Here is a 26,422-nt window from a genome sequence, read left to right as displayed (position 1 = left end):
GATAAGCAAATTAGTGGGTAGGTCTAATATTGTCTTCAGACCCAGAGGCTTCTGCAGGTCTTAGAAATGCCTCCGGAGATGCTGGAAAGGCACTTCCAGTTTTTATAGAAATCAGAAGTGCCTTTCCAGCACTCTGGGCCTCAGAAAGTCTCCCAGTTGCAACTGGACAACACCTCCAACTGCATCCGGGAACACAGGTCTGAACCTGCACTTCTGGTTCGGAACCCACCGTGCTTTAAATCCGTTGGTCGCAAATTCGCGGATAAGGACAGACCTGTATCTGGACATCTGGCTGACCTTTAATGACACATGTGCTTAGAAAAACCTGGCAACCACCAGCCCCGCTTCTTTTGAACCAAGCAAAGTAGACCCCTTTTTTTAAAAGCCCCATCCTTTGACTTTGTGTGTGTGTGTGTGTGCGCGCGCGTGCGCGTAGTTGTTCTTGCCACACTGTTTATGTGAAGAATGTATAAAACTGAAAAATAATAATTGTTTTTAAACGTATTTGTGTGGTAGCTCCTCCTATTCCTGCTCTGCCAAGTTTTTCTCCCCAAGGCCCCTGCAATAACACGGCACCAACAGGGAGCATGGGCAAATGAGGAGTCACTGCAAGCCACAGCAGTGGCAGCAGCTCCCCTACTTCCCACTCTCCATCTCCACTGGTGAACTGGGGGGGAGGGAGAAATGTGGTGGCAGCTCCTCTTCCTACTAGCCTCTGAGAATAGGAAGGAGAAGAGCTGCCACTGCAGAAGATTTTCCTCATTCAACAGTTTGGGGGGAATGGACAACTATCATGGACAACCATTGTTGCCTCCTGTGCCACTAGCCACATATTGATGCTTACAAGGTGGTTGCTTGCCACATTATTTTTGTGTTCCCAGAAGACAGCAAAAGCGATGGGTGACAAGTTGTACCAACCTCGCATAGAATTTGTCACCTTTCCCTTACTCCCTCCAGAATCCAGCAAGTGTAACTTTTTTTTACAGTAGTTTACTGTTGAGACATCCAGAGCAGGTTATCGGAGCACCAGAGGTAGACAGAATTATTCACCTTTCCCGAAGTACCTAATTGCTAAAGTGATTTTAACCAACTGATTTTGTGACTGAAGGTAGTGTTGAGAATGACTAAATGACTAAAGAATTTAGAATGACTAAGTACATGAACTGTTGCCCTCTGATGTAATTGGAGAATAAAGAGTAACTCTATTGCCATCTAGTGCATAGCCTAAAGGTAATATATGTTTTAAATCTATATAGGGGATCATCTGCATAAGAGGTTTTTACAGGTTGGCTGTGTTCCAAACTACTTTTTATTTTGTCCCTTTCCCCATCTCCCCCCACCCCCATCATCATTGCCTTGTGCCTGTATAAATTACACATGGAGCAACTGCAGTGCTTGCATGAAGTTATATATTCTGTGGGTGAGTCTGTATATAAGGAAGCACTCCAGTGTACAAAAAAGCTCTGTGATGCATCACTCATTACTGATGCCAGTTTAAGAGGCAACCCTGATATAATCCTGAACTGAAGGCTCCCACGTAAATCTCCCCCTTTCCAAAAATGGGAAGGGGGGGACACAATGGGTAATGCGTTATGATATCCTACTGTCATTCCCATTGCAAACTAAGGTTGCTCAAGTTCAGCTGTGTAGACTAACTTACTGCTCAAGATGGTAATGAGGAAAAGCATTTTGTGATCTCTGAAAACATCTCTTAGTTAATACATCTAATCTGATAATAGAAAGGATTTGTGATGGTTTTCAAAAATTACTACTTTTTTCCAACAGACACTTTTATTTACACTATTTAACAGATCTCATTATGTTGTATCAGTTTGCTACTTACCCCCACTTGCATACTCCATGATTAAATAGAGCGTTTTCTCAGTTTCAATTACTTCAAATAATTTAACTAGAAGAAAAAAGGGAACATATTTAGAGACTAACTTTCATTAGACTTCTCTACAAAGGTTGCTTATAAACAATACTGGAACTCAGGCACACCTATTGAAGTCAAACAGCAGAACATCCTTAACTCATAGTATTTGTTTCAACATGGTGTCAGTCAAACAATTGTTATTAGCCATGGTAATTAAATGGAACTTCCATGTTTGGGGCAACATGCTTCTAAATATCAGCAAAGGAGAAGAGTGGGAAGCTGGAGACAGCTAGGGAGAACCATTTTCTTCTCACTCATTTATGGGTGTTCTAGGAAGCTTCTGGTTGGCTACGGAAATAGAATGCTGGACCAGACAAGCTCTTCGTTGGATCCACTATGTCTATTATTTGTTTCCACTTGACATTAACAAGTTTCATTCAGTCAATGTTACATTTTGCTTATAAAATAGGAAGATGCCCTGAATTGCAAAGCAATAAGAAACCAACAAGCTCACTTCTGTTTAGTCATTTAAAACCAAGAAAGTCCCCACTCACTGATTAAATCCACACTTGGTTTTAAAGACTGTGAAAGGTTCCATGTTCTTCCAAGGTCATGTCAAGGAGATGAGAAGTACTTTAAGAAAAACCATTCTTTCATTCTTTTGCTGAATGAACAACAATTTTCTTTCCCATTTCAAATCTGCTTTTCTAATTTTTTGAAAAAACTCTCTGCTTCTTGTCTATTTTATGGCATTTACTATCTTTCTTTACGTTTAAATACTTCACACCAACTGCAACTACTTCCTCTTTATACCAATCCATCTTCTGCTCTGATCAACCAACCACATTAGCTCCATTTTGTGTCCTTAATGACTGCCTTACTGCCAAGTCCCAAGGTCTCTTATTTTGGCCCCTGCTCCAACTCATTTGATGGTATCAACACGTTTGATACCATTAACTATACACCATTTCCTTTACTTCACTCTAGACTTCTCCTGACTCCACTCCTTAGTTTTCATCTTCTGTCTTCAACACTTGCCTTTCTCTGATCTTCTGACTTAGCCCTTTTCTAAAAATCAGGAGGTTGCATATACACATCATGGCTTGTAACATGCGATGGACTTTTCCTCCAGAAATTTGTCCAAAAACCTTTTAAAGGCATTTAGGCCAGATGCCATCACCACATCCTGTGGCAAGAAGTTCCACAGACTAACTACACACTAAGTAAAGAAATGCTTACTTTTGTCTGTCCTAACTCCCCCAACACTCAATTTTAGTGGATTTCCCCTGGTTCTGGTGTTGTATGAGATGGAAAATAGCATCTCTCTATCCACTCTATCCTTCCCATGCATAATTTTGTATGCCTCAATCATGTCCCCCTCCTTAAGAAGTGCAATCTCAAGTCAATCATTTGTGTCACGTATAATACTAAGTATGCTGGTAACTCTCAGACCTGCTCTAAGAAAAACTATTAATACATAAGGCATGTAATAAATTTCTACAGGATTTATTTAGACCTCACCTTTCTGTCATCATAGACTCAAGACACAGGGTTACTAGGCAGGCCCAGACATAATTTGCTTCAGCATGGTGGGTCTGTCATGTTCCCTCAGATCAACATATGAAGTTGCCTTACACTAAGAGTTAAACCATTGGTCCATCAAGCTCAGCACAGTCTACATCAGGGGTCAGCAACCTACGGCCCAGAGGCTGGATCTGGCCCACCAGTTGGCATCATCCAGTCCTTGCAGGGCTCGGCTGCGGAAGTGATGCCTCCCACCCAAGTCTCTGAATGCTGAAAGGGGAATGGCAGAGGTGCCTGCCCAGGTTCACAGCTGCCTGCCCAGGCACAGAAGTCCCTGTGCCACCAAGTAGGTGGCTCCGCCATTTCCTGTCTGGCACACGGCAAAGTGGGCAGGAAGCTTTGCCTCTAAAACCAAACTCCACTTGGGTCACTTCCAGGTGCTCGGCAGCTTGGAAGTTCAGCAGTAATGTGATGAAATTACCTCTGAATATCTGGCCCCCTTAAACAAAAAGATTGCTACACTAACTGGGAACAGCTTGCCAGGGTGTCAGACATGGGTCTTTCCCAGTCTTTCCGGGATGCTGGCAATCCAGTTGAGAACTCTCTGAATGCAAAGCAGAAGGCCTGTCACTAAGCTATGGCCTCATCCAACCATTCATTACTGGATTGTTCTGCATACAATATACAGCCTGGTTGCTCTCCCTTTTTCATCTGAAATTAGTTCACAACTTAAAGGGCTATAACTGCAGTTCAGAACAATGCACCACTCAATTGTGAGTACTAAATGAGAGTTGCAGCACAATCCTATGCATGTCTATTCACAAATAAGGCCTACTGAGCTCAGTGGGACTTACTGCCATGTAAGTCCATACAATATTGAAGTCTAGGTACAGTTTTTAGTTAAAATAGCATATCAAGAGCAGTAATTTTATTTTAAAAATAAAAGCCTGCAATCATAATACAGTGAAAATTGTAATATCTGGCATCTTCAGGATGGAAACGGTGCCAGATATGAGAAACTCATTGCAATAACTAGGCAGAACACTGCAATAATTACTGGCAGCCCCCATTTCCCTCAAGCAGTGAGTGGAGGAGAAGGTACCATGAGTGCCACCATCACCTCCTCCCTATCTGTAGCTGCATGGGCGAGGGAGGCAAGGAGTCAGATCTTCCCATCTTTTTGTTTTTTTAAAGCACCATGCTAGGAATAAGAGAAAGGTGGTGCAGGAGGTAAGGGGTGCGGTCATCCTTCACCTCTCCCTGCCTGCTCAGCTGCAAGGGAGGTTAGAGCCATGGTGGCACCATTCCCTCCCTTCTCCCTGCACTTCTGGACTACCAATTTCTAGTTAATAGGGCTTTCCAGATTATCAAGAGCCAGATATAGTAATTTCTACTAAATTCGGTATCCAAAGGGAAATCACTGCTCATCTTTCATGTTATATGAATGCAACATCATTCAATTATTTATGCTAGTGTCTGATTTGTGATTAGAGGCTGAAGTGATAGATATTTATAGATTCACATGATAAAAGAAGAGCACATAGCCGTTGAAAGTTTTGCCAAAAAATGTTAAATGGATTGTCAACATTACAATATAGCCCTCTCCCATAATTTAAAAAGATGCATCTTCATTTCCCATAATATATTACATTGGCATTGCACTGCACTATATTCTAGCTCAACCATTTTCAACCACTGTGCCATGACTCACTGGTGTGCTGTGGATGGTCTGCAGGTGTACCGCAGGAGTTTGAGGGAGGATCATTTGTTCACAGGGCCACTGGGGGTATGTGAGCCCCTGCTGTCAGTGTGGTGTGTTTCGTCAACTGTCAAAAAACTGATGGTGCGCCTTGAAAATTTTAGTGCCTTGCCAGTGTTGAAGGTTGAAAAAGGTAATGAAATGAAAAAGGTTGAAGATAGCTGATCTAGCTCATATTGTGCTGCAATATTTTTTATTCCTACCTATCAAACTTATGTACTTTCTATTAAAGAACTGTTTCTATCCATCAGCTCTACAGTTTGACTACACCCAAATACCAAAAATTGCTAGAAAATAATCTCTGCATTGCAAAATGATGTCATACATTTTTAAAAATTATTTATTTTGCTAGGGACAAGCCAATAACCAGCTTCAAAAGATACTATAACTGTACATCTTGAGGAAATAACTGGTGGCAAAATGTGAAGGCAACCACAATTTGTCTGGTTTTCTTTTAAAGGAAGACTATTTTGAAGTTTAGCTCCTAAAAAACTGCTAGGTAGCTCAGGGTAATCAGTACTAGTGCCGTGTAATCAGTACTAAGTGCAAAACTAAACATAACTACTAGGGGAGTAAGCCCAACTATGCTCAAGAAACTTACTTCCAAGTAAACATATTTACAACTGCACTGCTAAATCAACAAATTTCCTGGCAGCTGAGTACTAATTGTAATTACTTCTTATTTCATTCTATGATAATTGACAGAACTTCTAAAAACCTACCCAATATAAGAAACACAGCAGAATTAAAGTGATTTAAATGGGAGAGATAGTGACCTGAATTATAGCCACAAGTAGCACAACATAATCATCCCTACAAGGACATTTGCTTGAAGTTTAAATTCAGTAGGTGAAACTTGTTACAACAATCTTCATTAACTCTCTAAACCAGGGGTGCTCAATAGGTGGATCGCGATCTACCGGTAGATCGCGAGGTAAAATGAGTAGATCGCGGAGTGCCGACCCCCCCCCTTCAGGTGCCTCTGGGAGGAAACGCCGGGAGTAAGGCCCATTGTACTCAATGGGGCTTACTCCCAGGTAAGTGTGGCTAGGATTGCAGCCTCACAGCCTAATCCTAGGCATGTCTACTCAGGAGTAAGTCCTGTTATACTCAGTGGGGCTCAAGGTACACCAACATACATTGTACACATAAATGTTATATGTTATGATGGCGCGAACATTGTAAAAAAAACTCTGGTAGATCTCCAGGCCTTGCTGGGTTTCAAAGTAGCTCTCGAGCCAAAAAAATGTGAGCACCCCTGCTCTAAACACTACAATGTTAGGGTACTACTTCATATTCTACCTTGTACAATAGCCCTAAATTTTGGATCAAGAACCCCGAATTATATGGGAATGCTCTCAGTAACCATCACTATAAACAACAGTATCAATGACAACTTATTTTTATACAGGGCTTAGTTTTAGATTGACTTGCATTTTCATGGTAAGTGTGTTAGAGATATCGGGGATTACACGGAAGTCGTCAAGAGAAACTTGAGTTGAATTTGGAGATTAAATTGCCAAGGCAAGGGATAGCTGAATCACTTATTAAGGAGACAAAGGATTTTTTTTTTTAATCAAGGAGACAGTAAGTTTTGTTACCTCTCACCGCCATTCTCATGCACCATCCCCTTCAGTGCCGGAAGGTAACCTTAGTAAGTCCACTTGGAACAGTTTACCCCACAATAGTTACTACAAATGCAAGTAAGTGTAGTAATGTAGTTTGACGTTTCTCTTCAATATGTTCAGGAACAAGAAATCTGGAATGTCAGCTGGAGTGGACATGAGCCTAGTTAATTTCCTTTGTAGGAAATTTGGTGGAGAGACACTGCATATGCTCAGGGTCTCCCAGACCTGCATATCTGTGGACAACAGTATGCTCTTTTAGGTGAGATCTGCAGGTGACACTGGGAAATAGCACCTTCTGCAATGGCAAGTTACTTGCACCAACTGCTTGAATTACCAGGACTTAACTTGTTATTCCTGCACTCTGCGTATAAGATTGAGGGCTATTCTGCAGCTATTCTGTGAGGCAATACAAGTCATGTCCATGAATTTACACATGGGATTTGCAACCATGTACAGGGGGACCCCCATATTCACTGGACCTGAAACCACGGTTTTCAGGTACCTGTGGATGCGGAGACCCCCTCTCCCCCTGCACACACCCCACTCCCCCGCGAGCCCATTTTTAAAAGTTACCGAAGCAGAAATTGCCTTGTTTAAACAAGCTGATTTTCACTCCTAAAACTTTTTAAAATGATGCAATGGGTGTGGGGGGTGCACAGGGGGTGGGGAAACCCTCCCTCCCTGCACCCATTAGATTGTTTTAAAACTTACCAGGTGTGCGTTCCTGCCTAAACAGGCTGCATTTGCAGCCAGCAGGAAGGAAGGAATAGCTGTGAGGTCTATTGACTGTCTATAAATGCAGCCTGTTTAAGCAAGAATGCACACCCAGTAAGTTTTAAAAACAGTTTAATGGGCATGGGAAGTGAGGGGTTGCCACCACCCCGTGCTCCCTCTCGCATGTCCATTACATCATTTTAAACACTTAACTTGGGTGAAAATCAAACTGATCTTTGCCCCAGTTAAGTGTTTAAAATGATGCCCATGCATGGCAGGGGCATCCGTGGTATCGGCAAGGGGGGGTTCAGAACAGATCCCCCACGGATACCAGAGCACACCTGTACTAATTGCAATTCTTTGTGGCAAAAGCAACATTAGTCCCTCCTTCAGACTCATGACAGTTCAAAGAGATCTAGGTGGTTCTGCTGGGAGATGAAAGAATAGGAAAAAAACCCCATATAATCCTATGTTTTTACTCCGTTTTCAGAGATGCTCTCTCTAACAGGGAAAAGAAAAAAAGAATTGCTCAGCTGAATGGAAGGAAGCCCAGTGTTTAATACAGTACTTTCACCAATGAAAATGAAGAAGGGGTAGTTTGTGTAAGAAATTGTGAGCCTCCCTCTCCATTACATGAGCTGCAATCCCATAGGTTTTCCCAAGAGTAAGCCCTGTTAAACACTTGCTTCTGAGTAGGTAATGCACAGGGTAATGAGAACAGAAGTTATCTTGCAAGCAGGAAGAGGAGCCAAGCAGAAAGAGTGCTGACAAGAGCAGGCAAGGCAGAGGAGATGGTTGCCCTTCAAAGCCAAAAACAAGGAGAGGAGGAACTATGATGGAGAAGAGCTCCCCAGGAGGGCAGTCAAGAACAGCAACATATCTACCAGAGTCGTGGATATCACAAACCACATGGGCTTTTCAACCACACATTCAAGAATTCAAGTGGAAGATTCCAAACAAATTAAGAGATGCCTGGATATTCCATGAAAAAAATTCACTGAGCTAAGGAAACTCATGTGGATTTTATATCCAAATAAACACTTAACCAATGGGAAGTGCTTCCCACATGAATTTTTCCACATGGATTTTTGCACATTTGGCTTGGGCTTAAGACAAAGAGAGGGGCACTAATGAAGGACATGTTTAACTTGATAGTCTCTCAGACCCTTCCAAATTACCATAATACAGTCAATCATGTGAATGAGCCTGTTGGTCAAATAGGGTTTTACTTTAAAAGAAAAAAACACCGAATTGCACAGAAACTTTTCACACACAGTGAGCTACTTGTGAAAAATTGAGTGAGTGATTTCAAAAGTAGTACAGGAACAACAGCGGTGGGGGAGCTGTTCATGCCTTCTTTTGTGCAACGGTTACGTTGGGGTCTGCAGCTTAATCACACAATATTTTTATCAACAAAAACTCATTTGGAACACAGTCAAATACAAATTTAGACCAACATTGTGGGGATTATCATATATGGAACCAGGTAGTAAAAAAAAAAAAGGAAAAAAATCCTCACCCATTTTATGCAAACAGGGCAAGTTTCAGTTTCAAATGCAAATGAAGCCTGCTAAATTACATTAAAATGAAATGCAATTCTAGTGAAAAGGAACCTGAATATGAGAGCATGGAAAAGTTTCATTAAATGTATACATTTTATAAACACACACATACTTTTAATGCATTAAAAGATGCAAACAGAAAGAAAATATCTTAAGACATGCATTACCTATATTGGGATGATTTAAAATCTTCATTATCCTTACTTCCCTGAACAGCTAGAAAAGAACAGACAATGCAAAAGTTAACAGTAGAACTGACCAGCAACTACAGTTCCTTTTAAAAAGGCTAGCACCATATTCAAGGAGGCACTACAGCACAGTCTTAAAACAGCTTAAAGGAAATGTCCCTTTTTTCCAATTGTAAGCAACACACAAAGAAGTCAAGGCTTCAGCAGATTAATGCTAAAAGGTTACTTCAGGTGGAAATTCAGACTTCTTGTAGATTGTCTTTAGAGTGAACACCAAAAATACTTAAGAACATCAAGTGCCAGGAGATGAACATTCCACATTCCAGCAATAATGACACTGTTTGATAAGCTTTGGGAGTGTGCCTACTTCGGGGTTAAAATCAAATGTTTACCTCAAAAGTGTTACACAATGATTTTAGTTATTCTGCCAACAAACTAGAAGAAATATTTAATAGGAATGGTGGTGGGAAAGGAAATTGGCCTCTGTGGTATAATTTCTAAATTGGACAAGTTTACATTTTTCTACTAATATCCATCACCACAATGCAACAAACTGTTACAAGTTGCATCCTTTTACATGAAAGGAAACAAGCTCACACAATGGATTCTCCTCATTCCTCAAATTGAGCTCCTTCAACTTCCTTTTTCTACTCTCAACTTTGAGGGACTCCCTCCTCTCTTGGCAGCATTCTGTCTCATCTCACCATCTTCCTGAAGGCGAGAAGGATTTAAAGTCATGGCTTTATTACTTTCTTACAGCAGCACTGTTTCAGAAACAACCTTCTTAATTGGTGCTAATGACTGCAGAAATGGTTCCAGGATTTGGATCAGATTAAGCGACTTTCCAGGTTAAGCTTGGATGGAGCTAGAGTGGTCAGGATTAGAGTGATCACCATTCATTTCACAAAATTAACAAAGCCACCGTCTCAACCCCTCCCAAATCTGCCACTGATGCAACCTGCATCATCTCACCTAATAGATGGGTTACCCCTGTGCAGGGGGATGAGGAAGAGTCAAGGCAACAAGCAGGAGTGGCAGGTAAGCACCTGTCTGTCCCCTGTGGATAATGAGGGGGAAAGAGCTGTGCTTTGCCCCTCTTCCACTGGAGCTTGGGTCACATCCTCCCTCCTCCAAGCCACCCCAGTTTCAAATGAACAGGAACTGGGTTCCAGCACTGCTCCCTTTAAGTTGCATGGCTGCACAGTTCAAAGTGCTGAGAAGCTGAGTTATGTGCAGCTACAAGCTTGGTGTTTTCAGAGATCAGGTGCTGTGCAATATCATTGCTGTATATCCAAAAATGCTGCTGAGCCACTGTGCAGCAACCTAAGGGGTCTGCACAGCTCTTCTTACAGAGAATATTGGTTCCCAGCATGCTCTGCTCCTGTACATTCAAAACAAGAACAGCACATTCAAAACAAGAACAGCACAGAGAAGGGAGGGTACCCACCAAGCTCCTGGTAAGCTAAGGGAAAGGGGGCAGGCTCAATATCTCCTGTCTCTGCCACTTGGTGCTTCATAAACCATGGTGTCTCTAACCCTTCCAGCAGCGCTTGAGGGTAGAGGGGACTTGCTCTAAGCAAGTAGAAAGAGGAACAGAACACCAATTGGAATGGCAGTTTGGATGGGACAGCACAGAGATGGGCTGGGGGTTTGTAAATTCACCACCAGTCCAACTTTGCCACTCTACCTGATGGTCTCAAGTTCCTTCACAGTCTTGTTTCCCACTAAATTAAATGCCTATTTATAGTCTTCTTAACTGGGAAATTCAAATCTCACATAAAAAAATTTTTCTTCCAGGTAAGACATACATACAATCTATTAAAATCTTGGTAAGAAATGCAATGCACAACAAGTAATGGGAACTGAGGGCAGGATTAAGTGTTCAGTCTTTGGAGATTTCTCAAGAATATGAAGTCTCCAATTCCTACAGAGTAAAATATTTTGTAATCTTCTTCAAAGCAGAGTTTTACTCTTACATCCTTTCAAGTAACCCAGGACTCCAGATGGCTTGCATTTTCATGCATTTTCTTGATTTCCTAAAAGCTGTTCTTAACACAAAAGGAGGCAGAACAATCAAGTAGCCATGAGAACTGTATGCAGCCTCCAAGTTTTAGAGGTAGCCTACTTCTAAATGCAGATGCAGGGGAGTGACACCAGGATACAGGTATTTTGATGTCTTTTGTGCTCCTAGAGGCATCAGGTGGGCCACGTGAGATGCAGGAAACTGGACTAGATGAGCCCTTGGTTTGATCCAACAGGGATCTTCTCATATTCTTATTTTAAAGCAGACAGACTGGCAAGAGGAAGACCAGAACGGTACAGTAAGGCAGCAATTAGGCAAGTCAGTATCTGAACTCAGTTAATTACTCAAAAGAAACAGAAACTGCAATTAAATGTTCTGCAAAACAAAAAAAACTTCAGATCAGCACTGAACAGCATAGAGACAGGAGACAGATGATCTGAGGTAATGATCTGATCTCAGGTAATCTGAGCAGAGAAGTAGACAGATGGAATGTAAAACCTGTTCACATTTTTCCCTGATAAAAATCAAGGATTTCCCTGAAATCCGCCTCTTCTTAGCTGCTTTTCCCCAGAGTCAGCCTCTCAAAAAATGGCATAAGGAAGCCAGAACATCTTTGTTAAGGACATAAGGACATCTTTGCAGATGTCTTGTAAATTCTGCCCATAGGACAAAACAGTAGATGACACAGAGGATCTTGTTTAGTTTATGCAGCAGTTCAGGGTATCAGAATAAGGAAATAAACTGACTGTGTTAATTCAGCCTGTTTTTGTGTATATTTCTAGTTCAAATCTGGATTTATCTTATGATGAGACTGCATGATCCCTGCCCCCTTAGAAAAAAAAACACAAACAATGCATCTATCAGAAAGAACAGCATTAAAATGAAATCACTGCTGAACATGCACTTTTCTGCACACAGCACATTCAGTATAAATTACCCTAGGTAGAACTGATAAGAGAGAATGGAAATTAACTAACAATCTAAACATTTAAGACCTACCTTCTGTAGACTAGTTGGATTCAATTGAGTTTTGTCAATTATTTTTATTGCAACCTAGAAGGGGAAAGTTGCAATTAATTTGTGTTTCAGAATGAGTTTTAAGATCCAAGTCAGAGACACTGGTGATGTTAACAGAACATCACTTACAGCAAAAGCATTGAGCAGAACAAAATTAACTGAAGAGATATGAATTTTAGAATGTATGACAAACACATACCTGACTATTTAAAAATAGGTGTATTTTTAAATAGGTATATTTTAAAAGCCAAAATGGCAATGTGATCAAGACTGCAGCAAAACTGTAATCAATAATATGTAAGAGCATCATATGTAATCTCTATCCAAAACAAGTCATCAGCTGTAGGTCATAAAGTATCTCATGGTTCATTTAGCAGCTGAAATTGTAGCAACTTGAGACGAACATTACCAGCACTCTAAACACTATGTCACAACTGAAAGAATGGCCCACCAAGAAAACCAACAACCCTAAATCAGACAAGGATCACACTCTCCCAAATAGTAAGATCTGAAAGAAGTTGAGGTTCAGTGGTAAGTAAAGGGGAATATTAGAAAGAACACATTTGCAAAACTCATACAAGACCGGAACTTCTACTGAAAATTAAATCAGTAGGTTAACTTATAACAAAAGAGATTTTTTAAAAAATTGAATAGATACTGCTGGCCATTTATACCTCTTTTAGAAATGCTCACAAAAGGATTATGCAAAGCACTTCTCTTGTATTATTTCAATGTGCAAAAGCGTAAGAAACATTCCTTGAACTAAAAATGCACAAACCTACAAGTGCAGAAAGATCATGAGACAATTAGTGGGCAGGGATAAAAAGAATTCCACTATTCTCGACATGTACATTTTTCACACAATGAACACCAGACACTACCTTCCAAAATAAAATTTCATTCCTGTCAATTTTTGAGCTGTCAGTATGCCTTGGGCAATTCCCTTTAACACAAGATGGGCCCCACCCTGCACTGAGCAATAAGCCTCTTCCCCTTGACTCAACTTTCTATACAATGTGTTCAACATACACTGTCCATCCTCATAAGGACAAAACAAGACTACTTGTTGCAACCTCCTTCTGTTGCTCGCCAGATGCACTTTGATATTGATCCATAGCTTTATTACTTCCAGGCGGGATTAACTGTGAGGAGGGGTGGTGGTGGTGCTACAAAGCTACTCAGAAGCATCAGCTAGTGTAGAAGGCAGCTGTCTGTCATTTTCCTCCTTTAAGAAACGTAACCTCACTTGCCTGTGATTGGCACTAAATTTCAGTGTGTTTCTAAGTGCTCATCTTAAAAGATTACTTTAAAAACCACAGTATCATTTAACCATAACAAAGGCCACTTCTGTGCAGCAGCTATGTGAGGAGACTATTGTTTACGCATGACTTCTCAAAATGCTTGTCTAGATTTGCTGTATGACTTGCAGAGCAGGGTTTCTCAAGTCACCATGTATGTCTTCCGCCATACCACTTCACAAGGTCCACCTATTCAAAGTACCATCAGAAGTAACTGGTGATGACATCATTGCCAGTTACATCTGGACTGGGAGGCCAGGTGCAATGCAACAAACACCAGTAAGATGCTCAGGGTGGATAGAAGGGCTTTTCTGATGCAGAAAAGCATGCTTTGGAGCCCCCTGCCGCTGTTTGTAGTGTCATGTCCCTGGTCTTGTTGCTGGGCGGCAGGTGTCCATGGGTTCTGCGAGGACCACCAGACACTGCCTCAGGTACTACTGGTAGAACCCGTACCACTGGCAGAGAAAAACTATTGTAGAGTAATGCTCCCTACAACATCATTTCATTATAGCACTGCTTGTCCTGGCTATAATTTTTACAGTATACTGAAAAAGAAAAGTTAAAATCCCTAAAACTGTTCAAAAGTTCAGTGCAAAAATTACAGTTGTCTACACTATGTTTTCAGCCAACAGGAGATGTATATCCTAGCTAGAATATCCTGTGCCAATGACAACAGTGCATTCTGGCTAGAACAGGGCCAAAGTTACCGGGAAATGCTTTGCAAAAGGAAACAGTGCACAAGGCAATCTACCTTAGATACCTTCTTCAACAAGGACGAGCCACAGCATGGCTTTATCCTTCTGAATGTGGCTTCTTCCAACCTCTTCCACTGTTGCCATGTTGGAAGAGTGATTGTAGTGGTGGTCAGTTATGCAGCAAGCTCTGATCTAACTACTAGCGAATATCATACAGTGAACGCATCTCCATTAAAAGGGTTACATTGGCTGCCCATTCGTTTCTGGGTCCAATTCAAGGTGCTGGTCTTGACCTTTAAAGCCCTATACTGCTCTGGGTCAGGCTATCTTAGAGATCGTCTACTCCCGTACAATCCGGCTCATCCTCTCAGGTCATCAGAGAAGGCCTTTTTGCATGTGCCGCCACCTAAAGAGGTACGTGGGGCGGCGGCAAGAAATAGGGCCTTCTCAGTAGTGGCACCAATGTTATGGAACTCCCTTCCCCTTGACTTGAGAATGGCTCCCTCCCTCGAGACCTTTCGGCGAGGCCTGAAGACCTTGTTGTTTACACAAGCCTTCTGACTCTATGGCCTTTTTAACATCTTTTAGTTTTTTACAGGAGTGATTCCTCCTTGAACTGCTGTTTTATGCTTTTTATTCTGACTTTTATCTGATTACTGTTTTTATGGTTTCTCTTAATGTGTTTTTAATATGTTTTTATCTGTTAAATTATGATAATAATTTATGATTAAATTATGTTTTAATCTGTTTTTTTTTAAATATGTTGTAAGCCGCCCTGGGTCCCTTTGGGGAGAAGGGCGGGATAAAAATAAAGTTGTTTATTATTATTATTATTATTATTATTATTATTATTATTAAAAACAGTGCCCTTCATGAAGAAAAAGGGGATAAAAATTGAGTTAATAAATAAAATGTAAATATTTTTACGAGCTATGGCAAAAATTTAGTCTATAAATGTAATACATAAATAAGAGACGTGAAGGCTGCAGTACCTTTTGAAGAGCTTAAATTTGCTTATTTGGCTTATATATTAATTTACCAACAGTTGAATGTGGTATGAATTTATCCTCATAAAACCCTACGAAATAAATAAGCTGAAAAGATGGTGAGTTGCCCAGAGTTACCCAGAGTGCCTGGAATTCTGGCTGAATGCTCAAAATCCATTATGATTTACTAGCCATTTTGTATTGGCAACCCTCAGTCTCGAAAGACTATAGTATCGCATTCTGAAAGGTGGTTCTGGCACAGCGTCTAGTGTGGCTGAAAAGGCCAATCTGGGAGTGACAATCCCTTCCACACTGGGAGCAAGTGCAGTCTGTCACTGGTCTGTCTCCCTGGCTATGGGCCTTCCGCTTGTCGGTTTTCACCCTAAACCCCACGCACCCCGTGAGGTTAACGGACCGTGGCGAGGCAACACCTTACTGACTGGGGACTGCCCAGCTTAAGGTGGGCGGTAGCTACCCAATGAGATGCAATGATCTCTCCCACCGTCGGAAGCAGCCCCTGGTGTCACGCTCTACGCCAATCAAGCGAAGACTTATAACTGGTAAACTGCTGCTTCCCATGTTGTGCCGACGCTGTATGGCGAAGTTGGAGTGTCCTCTCCAGTGCGAGAAGCCTGGGTAAAGAAGGTATGGAGGATAGGCTCTCCAGTGCGTGAATCCTAGGTAAAGTAGATATTGAGGATAGACTGTTTCCCATGCAGCAAATCCCCCCCTCTCCACATCGCTGAAATGGTCCAATGGAAAGGCAGAAGCCAATACGGTTGGTTCCAGCGGAGTTGCCAGAATGTGACTGTGTTCAGCCACGAACTACCTCAGGGACTCCGGCTCCTGATTTTTGCCTCAAGGTTGACTCCTGAAGCCTTTTCCAGAACTGGATATAGCCACAAGGCAGTGGAGGTTTGGGATCAGAGTTTTCCTTCTCTTAGATGAGCTGCCTTCCCCCCCCTCCCACCCCACATCCTCCGTTTGCATTAATGGCCAAATTAGTTACACCATCAGGGGTTTGTTTTTAAAATTTTAGCTCTGGGGACACCTGATTGAGACCAGAACAAACAAGGAGGGTAGGGGTGCCCATTCCTTTACCTCTGAGCAATTTTCTCAACAAAAGTCCCCATACACCCCCCCCCCAAGCTGCTATGGACTCCTGAAGCAGCCACTTACTGCAATGAAACCTGCTACATTTCTAAGCAAAACTATTTTAAATGTGTTTGTAATATTACCATACTGCATTACCTCTCTGCCAGTAAGGATATGTCTGGCCAGTTTCACTTTTGCAAAATTCCCCTTTCCAATCGTTTTAAGAAGTCGGTAATTCCCAATATGGGGTTGCTCATCTGCACAGGAAGCTATAGAATTCCTACAGCGGGCCCCAGAGCGACTAGTCCGAGAGGATACTTCCTGCCGTCCTTCGCCATGAGAGGTGTGCTGTTAAAAAAGAAAGATACAAATTTAAGTACACAAACTAGAGGGGGTGGTGCTCTATTTGTAAAACAAGAGCATAGAGTTGTACAAGTTAGAATTTGGGGTCACCTAATGAAATTGATGGAGCAATAAGCCCAGAACAAACAGAAGAAAGAATTCTTCACACAACTGCATAATTAACTTGGTGGAAGGGGCAGCAATAGTCACTGGCTTTGATGCATTTAACAGGTTTATCAACAGATATTAGCCACGATAGCTAAGCAGAACCTCCACGTTCACAGGCAGCAAAGCAGAACAGCCACTGTTGGAAACAAGAATGCTAGGCTAGATGCCTCTTGCCTTTATCCAGCAGGACTATTATGCCCTTATCTAGTGCCTGGTGTAAAACAAGTTGACAAACAAAGCTAAAATGCATCAAGTCATCGCTGTTGAATGTTTTGAATAAGATGTATATGTAGATGTATACACATGTTTCAAACATATCTAGCAGTAACTCAGGTATTCCAAAGTCACATGCTCTACTCAAACAAATGCTCTATCTACTCATGCTCTATCTCAAACAAAATAGAGTCCTAGCAAACATAATCACATTTGCTCACATTCATCCCATTACTACCCTCGCATTTTCATTTCTCCTGTGCTGTTCTATACCACTGTTGCCTCTTCTTTCCATTCTGTCTAACTCATAACACGAACATTTAGTCTGCACCTTCCTTGGGGCAGGGACTTTCCCATTTCTTTATTATTTCAAAGCACTGTGCATACAGAGAGCTGTATATGACAATAAGTAGTGCTGAGTTACTATTCGACTTTCATGGAGCCTTATGTAATTATAGCATATTAATTATGCTAAATTGCATATCAATAGTTTCTTAAAGGTTTCTAGTTAAATGCAGTTAAATGCAAGTCAAGGAATAAAAATACACTGTAGACAAATTCAGGCACTTTCAACAATATTGCCACTATATTTTGCCCAAAGAGCAAAATATTACCTAACCCTACCAGTATTTTAAAAAGGTTTTCTTTGCCTCAGCTGAAGTAATAAAAAGGTTAACCCCTAACCTATTAGCCAAACAATTTTGAAAGCTTATTGGACTGAAGTTTCAACATAGATATTTGGAAGTGCCAGACCTATAAGTAGCAATTAAAGATTCATTCTGCCCTTTTCAGCACATTAAGTATTGTAGAGAGGAAAAGATATGTAGTTAATGGGAACAATGAAAATGTATGACACTACTGGATTACAAAATATGCAATTGTACGACATGAGACAGACAAGACAACTTGAATGATATGTCATGACCCATTAAGTTTCTTCTTAAGAGGGAAGTGGCATATGTACAGGATAAAGTAATGTTTTGCAAAAAGTGGCCCTACTTGCTCTCAGAGTGTGTGTGCATGTGTACAAACATGCAGACAAGAGGAATATCTGAAAAGCAAACTGGTCATTAAATGCACATTCTGATTCAAGTAACTAAAAAATAATTCAAGTCATAATATTGCCACTGAGCAAACAGCTAAAATATGGATTACAGTCTATAGAAGCTAACACTTTTACAACACTTTCTAAGGTATTTTGGAGTATCTCATTAGTGCAAAACAAGCTATCAAGGGAATTACAGAAACTCCATTTCAGTTCAGCAATTGTGGTTTCACACCCCAACCACGCCAAAAAACTATCAGTAGGCAAAACAATGAAGCATTTATTTTGCAGCCAACCATGAGAATATTGTATATACTCGCCTATAAGTCAAAGCTTGACCCTGAAAGACTGTCGACTTATACACGGGTTAATGCAGCGGGTGGGGTGGGGGCCTCGGGGAAGTTTGTCGGAAGCTTTGCAGCTGACTGGTAAAGTGGGGGTGGGACTGGGCTGAGAAGCAGGACACAGGGGTGGAAGAAAAAGGAGAATTTGTCCTAGTAATTGCGGTATTCAGAGGCAGCCATTTTAGCTTCTTCTCCAAACAGGAAGAGAAGTGCAAGCAATTATGGGAATTGTAGTCTGCATGAGGTTTGCCGCTATGGAAGTGCAGCACTTACTCCTCACAAAGCCTATGGAGGACTCATAAGCCCCTCATCTCCCTTCCAGTTTGGAGAAGGAAAATGTCTTTTTTTACTTTTTGCTGCTGCTTCAGAACAATTCCTGGCAAGTCATTTTCAAAGAATTTCAAACACCCCTCAGTTTGGGGTCTGGTTTTTAAAACAGGATGGAATCTTCGTTTCCATCTGAAACAAAGTCCCAGGCTACAATTCAGTGCACCATTATTTAACACCCATGGAAAGCAATGCATCTACTTTTGAGTAAACAGGATTGCAACCATAGGTAGCTGCACTTGCCCACGCTCAGTTCTTGTTGTTTGTCTCTCCATTGTGAATTGAATTGCACACTCCTAGCTATGTGTTTTATGTTGCATGTTATACATGAAGCCTCTGGCTTCATACACTAGGCACTTTAAAGAAGGATGTGATTAATGGTTCTACCAATGTGTTTTTTATAGTGCACTTACTCTGAGAGTGTTTACAAAAAGGTTGTGAAGACCATAATTAAAAAAGTTAATGAATAAAAATGTATCTTATGATCTTTTACTATATTTTTAATAAATTAGAGACTGCACAGTTCTTAGGTAACAATTACTGGTAGGTTATTTTTCAGGATCTGGCCTTGGGTGAAATCAGACAAAACTATAGTCAGACACACAGTCCCTAAGTTTAACCCCCGACTTATTCAAGGGTCATAGAAAATTCCATGATTTTGGACTCAAACCTGCCCTCAACCTATCTGTGAGACTGACTTATAGGAGAGCATCTCCAGTAATCTGGTCTACCTCCCTTTAAATGTAAATTCTGCTGCAAATAGAGGATACACTTCCTCTGCAGTTCAAGAATTCTTTATACATATTTAAAAACTTAAAGCAGCAAGTGGGGGGGCGCATGCACACACACACAATCCACCATTACTAATCCATACATGGAGAGATGGTTTTGAAACTTCACATCATCTGTTTTTTAATCCTATATTTGGGTACATCATAGCACAGTGATGGATTCAATAAAAAATAAGGTCTGCTAACATGCAAAGGATGTAAAAGATTACATGTTGCTCCAATAGTTCTCTCTTCAATACAGAACCATTTGAGACATCCTTTCCACTCTAAACACTCTATTTTGTACTTGTTTATCCTTTATTCTTCTAACCCCCATATTTCAATTTCAGTTCTTTATTTCCCAACCATAATCCTATATTCTACAACTGGTATCTAAATGCCACCAATCTGCCCTGCCCTTTCTCTTCATGATTCTTGCAACATTTCATCCACCTTTTTCCAACTTCATGAATGCTGATTCAGCCAGCCTTTCCTTCCATTATATAGTTTGTTTTTTAACTTAATGAGCTTCAACCTCCCTGCCCCAAAAAACCCAGGCACCACATGGTATAAATAGAGTAGTCCCAGTAATTCATTTTATTATTATATTAAATGCAGATCAGTACAAGGAAAGACCATCCTGGTTCCATTCACCAGGAAGAGAAACAACAGGTGTAGGGACCTTGCCAGTTGAAGCAGAATGTTATTCCGTCAACTGGTGGTGACCAAGATGTAAGGAGAAGCACTAGGTTCTGCCATTGGCTAAAGAAACATTGCTAGGTTGTTTTGTTATTGACATTTGTTCAATATCATTCAAAGCTAATTTAGGATCATTCACTCAGAAGTCAGGGCACAACTATTCCAAGTTGTAGTTGTGGGTGGGTGTTTAAGCAAAACACAGTACATAAACATAAAAACACTGTGTAATGAATACAATGTGATCAGGAGTCCTCGTTAAGTGGTCAAAAATTGGTGTCACATTTTCTTCCACCTTAAAATGCCAATGAAATAAGTCCAGATCACAAGCCAATGGAGAAGCAAATCCTGGGTCTCTAATGCAAGCTATGAAGCCATCAGTGCACAAAGAGGGTGCCCGCTGTCCTATCTCCCTGTAAGGTTCACTTTTATTAGACAGAGTGAGGCAGTTCAGGCTTTGCTTCTTAGGAAATACCCAAAACTGTATTATTAAAGGGCAAATTGTCCATTTATTCTATACAATACTATCATTAAGGAGGAGAGGGGTTGCCATTTGGATTTTCTGCAATAAGCAACTAAATATCTTGAGCATCTTGTTCCAAGTCAAAATATCAGAATTGGGCAGGATATGGAGAAGAAAATAGGGAGAACAAAATTAAAAATAAGATTAAATAGTCAGTTTTCAAAACCTTCTCTGCGAAAGATGACTCGACAACCTGCCACAGTAGGCAGGTGCTCAGAACTCAGCCATGTATTAGGACAAAGTAGCACAGATAAAAGTTGACATGCCCTGCCTGTAGGAGGTAATCCTGAGAAAGGAAGAAGAGTCATAGATTTTGCCCTTGTGATGGAGTCACTGTCTTTCCCAATTCCAAAAACTCAAGTCTACTAATAGTGAGGTTGGAAATTTACAAGCCATTTCCTTGTCAGCAACTATCTTATCTTTGGAGACAAAGGAATAAAGGGAGTGAACTAAGAAAAAAGAAATAAACTGGGTGACAGAAGGACAAAGATAGAAGTCTGTTTTTATAACAAAAATGTATAACCCACCTTTTCACAAAAGCTTTCCCCTGCCGATGTTCTGGCATCCTTTCTCATTGTGAAATAAGCATGATAGAGAAAGAGAAAAGGGAAAAGCAAAAATAAAAACATGGGAAAAGTAGCAATAGAGGTTTATCCGGGCAATACTTGTGCTTATTTTCAAACTGTTCATATTGTGAGTACCACTGTCACAGTGATGCATTAGCAGCAACATGAGGATGACACTAACCAACTAGCAAGATTTACAATGGACTACTTCTCTACAGAAGAACTAGGAAATGGAAAGCATGACAGATGAACTTTTATATTTACTGAAAGAACAAAAAAACTTCTGTTATAAAGCAAACTCTGAACAGATTTCAAAGAATCCATTTACTTACTGGATTTGTTTTTATTGGGTTCTACAGGCAAGTTACAGTATATGGGTAAATGCTCACCCAAGCGAAAAGCAATGCACAGCCACAGATCCATACATTCAGGCAGAGTATAACAAGTTGCTCTCTGAAATACTTCATTTACAGTAAAAGGAAAGGCACCTTCATGATAGTCTTCTGCAGTTAGGCGCATGTAGCAGTTCTTTATCCAAAGCCCAGAAGTCAAATAGCTTGACTTACTCATGATATTACTATACAATTTCATATAATATCACGAACCAATACACATCTAAGGACAAACATGCTGAATCTTTTCAGATGAATTACATGTGTCTTCTGCTCTGTCCTACCACAGGATATCTGTGTTTCCTCTTTGCACAAGTCCTTGCCCTAAACACATGCATACTGTTCTCCGTGCAGACAGTTATGGGTTAGAGGAAGTGAGAGCTTCAGAATAAGCAATTATACAAAATATCTTATTACACATAATCATAACTTTAATGATTTCTTCCACTCCACTTTCAAAGCGCCAAAGAAAGAGGATGTGTAGCTTCCTGGGCAAGAGCACACACTCAACAGCATCCAAGTATGCCTACATTTTTGTCAACTCTTACTGCTCACTTGCTTCCCCCCACCGCAATTACTGGCAGAACAAAAACTATTTCTCCTTAGTTTGAGAGAAATGCAGCTACTTGGAATCTGCTGGTCAAAAAAAGGAGCCAATAATCACCTCCGCTTCACTACTAAATACATAAACCATAACTTCGGTATTTTAAATTCTCAAAATAAATTGTTTTGCTACACAGAAAGATTCTTAGGCAAGGGACCCTGACCTCTCAAAGAATTTAGGTGAATGTTACAGTCTGGATTTTCTCTCCCAAATAGCAACAATTTTTTAAAGGAAATTATAAATCGGAGACTGAGAGGTACAAAGATGGAACATAAAAATCTGATATTGGTACCCAGGGATCATCTCTGAGATTACATGGAATGAGTGCAGTATGCAATAAGCCTGAGAGAAACAGACCACTCTAAAGTGAGATGCAGGAGGCATCACAAACTTCCTTTTCCTCACCACACCAAACTTCCATTATGTTTCTGTATTCAAGTATGTCTGGGTGTAGTTTCCAGAGATCAGAAAAGTACATCACAACATGAAATCCCCAAGTCTTTTAAAGTAATTTCCCCTACTAAGTCCAGTGTACTGGACACTCTAACTGTATCCCTGCCTAAACTATTTGCCACTACTACAAAACCTACAGTATTAACCAACCAAGTATTAGTTAAAAGCTATAGTATTTCAGAATCACCAGATTCAGTAATCACACAAGCAAAACACAGAAAACTAGAAAGGTACAATTAAAAAAGGCCTTTCCCATTTTGTCCAACAGAAGTACAATCCTTTCTACTCATAAAGCCAGCATGAACTTTTTCTTTCTCACATTACATGATGACATTGCTGCTTACACTGAGTTACATGCTAGGTTTACAGAGACCTCCTCTGCCTCCATCATGTCTTCCTGCAGTGTCCTCACACTGTTTTCATTTCTCTCAGCACCCTGCATCCACAATGCATCATTCCTTCAGAAATTCTTTTGTCCCTAACACCCTGAAGATGAAACCATCTCCTGCCTTTTTTCACCCAAGTTCCTCAACTCCCTCCAGCATTCTGACACCAGAGAAGCTCAATGTAAACATCGTGAACATTCACAGAAACACATGCAGGACCCCAGCTGTGATTACCAGAATCATTCTGACACCAGAGAAGCTCAATGTAAACATCGTGAACATTCACAGAAACACATGCAGGACCCCAGCTGTGATTACCAGAATCTGTAAACTTTCAAATCTATCTAGCCTCTTCCAATACAGTGGAAGGAGAGGGATCAGATATTGAGTAATAGAATGCAGTCTCTTTCCTAGATTTCTAAGAAAGCTCCTCCTCCCAGGAAATTGGACTGGTCTGGAGTAGTCTTAAGAAGGCCAGCAAAACCTAGTGATTAACTGATGGGCAGGACATCACACCCTGTAAGGAGCTCTGAGTATTGCCCTATCCAATTATCATCTGTGCTACATGGCTGGACATCTGGTAATGGACTATTTTCCTTTGGTTCCCCCTCCCATCTTTACTTATCATTGGTGCATGGCTGCAAGCCAGTCTCAGTCTCCCTTCTGTACTCCACCTTACTGCAGACACACTAAACCAGCAATTTTCATATTCTACCCTGCTCTCAACCTTGAATTCTGCAATTTCACTTAAAGTGATAATGCTTATTTACATAAACGAAAATCAGAGCTCTAGCAGAATTTTACTGCAGCAAACACCACAAAAGTGTTTTATTATCTAATGGGATAATAAATTAATCCCATTAATAATCCCATTATGGGATATTAATTAATAAGTTTACTAGTAAGCTTTTATTATTTTGTTGAAATTTTTTATCCAGCTGTAGATCAGGATGATTAAGCTTACAACCATATCTGTGGAACTTCCAAAAGTATTCATGTGACATCCACACAGAAAGTGATGGTTTAGTATTAGGACAAAGTTCCAAACAACACAGTCCTGGAATGTGCTGGAATCCCTAGCATGTATGCACTGCTGAAACAGAGACGCCTGCGTTGGCTCGGTCATGTCGTGAGAATGGATGATGGGCGGATCCCAAAGGATCTCCTCTATGGAGAACTCATGCAAGGAAAGCACCCTACAGGTAGACCACAGCTGCGATACAAGGACATCTGCAAGAGGGATCTGAAGGCCTTAGAAGTGGACCTCAACAAGTGGGAAACCCTGGCCTCTGAGCTGCCCGCTTGGAGGCAGGCTATGCAGCATGGCCTTTCCCAGTTTGAAGAGACACTTGGCCAATAGTCTGAGGCTAAGAGGCAAAGAAGGAAGGCCCATAGCCAGGGAGACAGACCAGGGACAGACTGCACTTGCTCTCAGTGTGGAAGGGATTGTCACTCCTGAATTGGCCTTTTCAGCCACACTAGATACTGTTCCAGAACCACCTTTCAGAGCGTGATGCCATAGTCTTTCAAGACCGAAGGTTGCCAACAGACAAATCTGAGGCCTCAGATGCAATATGCCTTTCAAACAAAATTATGAGATTACTAGAGACCCTGTGCCTTCTTTGACCTTCTATATGCAATACACCAGGGTTTCTCAAACTATGGGTTGCAACCTAATGTCCAGTGGGTCCTGGGCTGAGCACTCAGACCTGCCCTTGTGTCTGGCTGGCTCCAAATTGGAACCCTCCAGACGCAATTGCAGGACGCAACAGGCCTCCAGAAGCAGCCAGGAAGTCACTTACAGTTTACTTCTGGGTTATTTCAGAAGTGATTTCCGGTTGCTTCCCAAGGCCTGGAGCCATAGAAGGAGGTGTGTCACAGTGTCCTCTGCCGCAGAACAGTGAATCGCAGTGGAGGGAAGTTGTTTAGAATCCTTGCAATAAACCAGGGGTGTCCAAAGTTTTTGGCAGGAGGGTCACATCATCCATCTCTCTGTGTTGGGGGCCAGGGAAAAAAAGAATTAATTTACATTTAAAATTTGAATAAATTTACATAGATTTTCCAGACTCACAAAGAGAGTCTGGTCCAACAAGAAGCTGACGGAACATACCAAGATCCAGGTCTACAGAGCTTGCGTCCTGAGTACACTTCTGTACTGCAGCGAGTCATGGACTCTTCGCTCACAACAGGAGAGGAAACTGAGCGCTTTCCACATGCGCTGCCTCCGACGCATCCTCGGCATCACCTGGCAGGACAAAGTTCCAAACAACACAGTCCTGGAACGTGCTGGAATCCCTAGCATGTATTCACTGCTGAAACAGAGACGCCTGCGTTGGCTCGGTCATGTCGTGAGAATGGATGATGGCCGGATCCCAAAGGATCTCCTCTATGGAGAACTCGTGCAAGGAAAGCGCCCTACAGGTAGACCACAGCTGCGATACAAGGACATCTGCAAGAGGGATCTGAAGGCCTTAGGGATGGACCTCAACAAGTGGGAAACCCTGGCCTCTGAGTGGCCCGCTTGGAGGCAGGCTGTGCAGCATGGCCTTTCCCAGTTTGAAGAGACACTTTGCCAACAGTCTGAGGCTAAGAGGCAAAGAAGGAAGGCCCATAGCCAGGGAGACAGACCAGGGACAGACTGCACTTGCTCCCGGTGTGGAAGGGATTGTCACTCCCGGATTGGCCTTTTCAGCCACACTAGACGCTGTGCCAGAACCACCTTTCAGAGCGCGATACCATAGTCTTTCGAGACTGAAGGTTGCCAATACAATACATAAATGAATATATTAAAGATGAATATGAATGAATGAAGATCTTGCAATAGCTCAAGGCCTATAAAAGGCCATGCACAAAGCCTTTCCTTTGCTTTCCTTTGCCTGGCCTTTCCTTTGCTGCCGCTACTGCATCACAGACATGAAACAACAAGCAGTGGAGGGAGCCCTCATCCCACAGCTCACGCGAGAGGTCAAACAGTCGCCCTCACACTGAGAGCAGTTTCGTCGGGCCATTGTGGGCTCCAACAAATCTCTGGATGGCCAGAGGCTTATTGGAGACTGGGGTCTCCCCGAGGGCCACACTGAGAGGCCTCGAGGGCCGCAAGTGGCCCCAGGGCCGGGTTTGGGCACCCCTGCACTAAACAAAAGCAATGCCTTGCACTTCCCTCTGGTTAGGGACCAGGGCATGGACAAAAATAAAAAATGGATGAATGTCGAAGCACAGCCTCACTGT

General features: G+C 41.5%; 1 protein-coding gene across 3 annotated transcripts in view; it reads right to left on the bottom strand.

Moving 5' to 3' along the window:
* MARK3 (microtubule affinity regulating kinase 3) overlaps nt 1–26,422 on the bottom strand; it is a 72,651-nt gene that overhangs the window by 37,010 nt on the left and 9,219 nt on the right. For 2 of the 3 annotated variants that reach the window (XM_066629341.1, XM_066629358.1), the window contains exons 2-6: nt 21,321–21,359; nt 16,522–16,713; nt 12,274–12,327; nt 9,231–9,279; nt 1,844–1,909 (exon numbers count right to left, since the gene is read on the bottom strand). In XM_066629341.1, the coding sequence (XP_066485438.1) occupies nt 1,844–1,909; nt 9,231–9,279; nt 12,274–12,327; nt 16,522–16,713; nt 21,321–21,359 (400 nt within the window). The remainder of the gene's footprint in view (nt 1–1,843; nt 1,910–9,230; nt 9,280–12,273; nt 12,328–16,521; nt 16,714–21,320; nt 21,360–26,422) is intronic. The other variant, XM_066629349.1, reaches the window with a different exon arrangement.

This window comes from Tiliqua scincoides, chromosome 1 (assembly GCF_035046505.1).
Source record: "Tiliqua scincoides isolate rTilSci1 chromosome 1, rTilSci1.hap2, whole genome shotgun sequence".
Taxonomy (NCBI): Eukaryota; Metazoa; Chordata; class Lepidosauria; order Squamata; family Scincidae; genus Tiliqua; species Tiliqua scincoides.
This window is presented reverse-complemented; position numbering and strand designations above follow the sequence as displayed.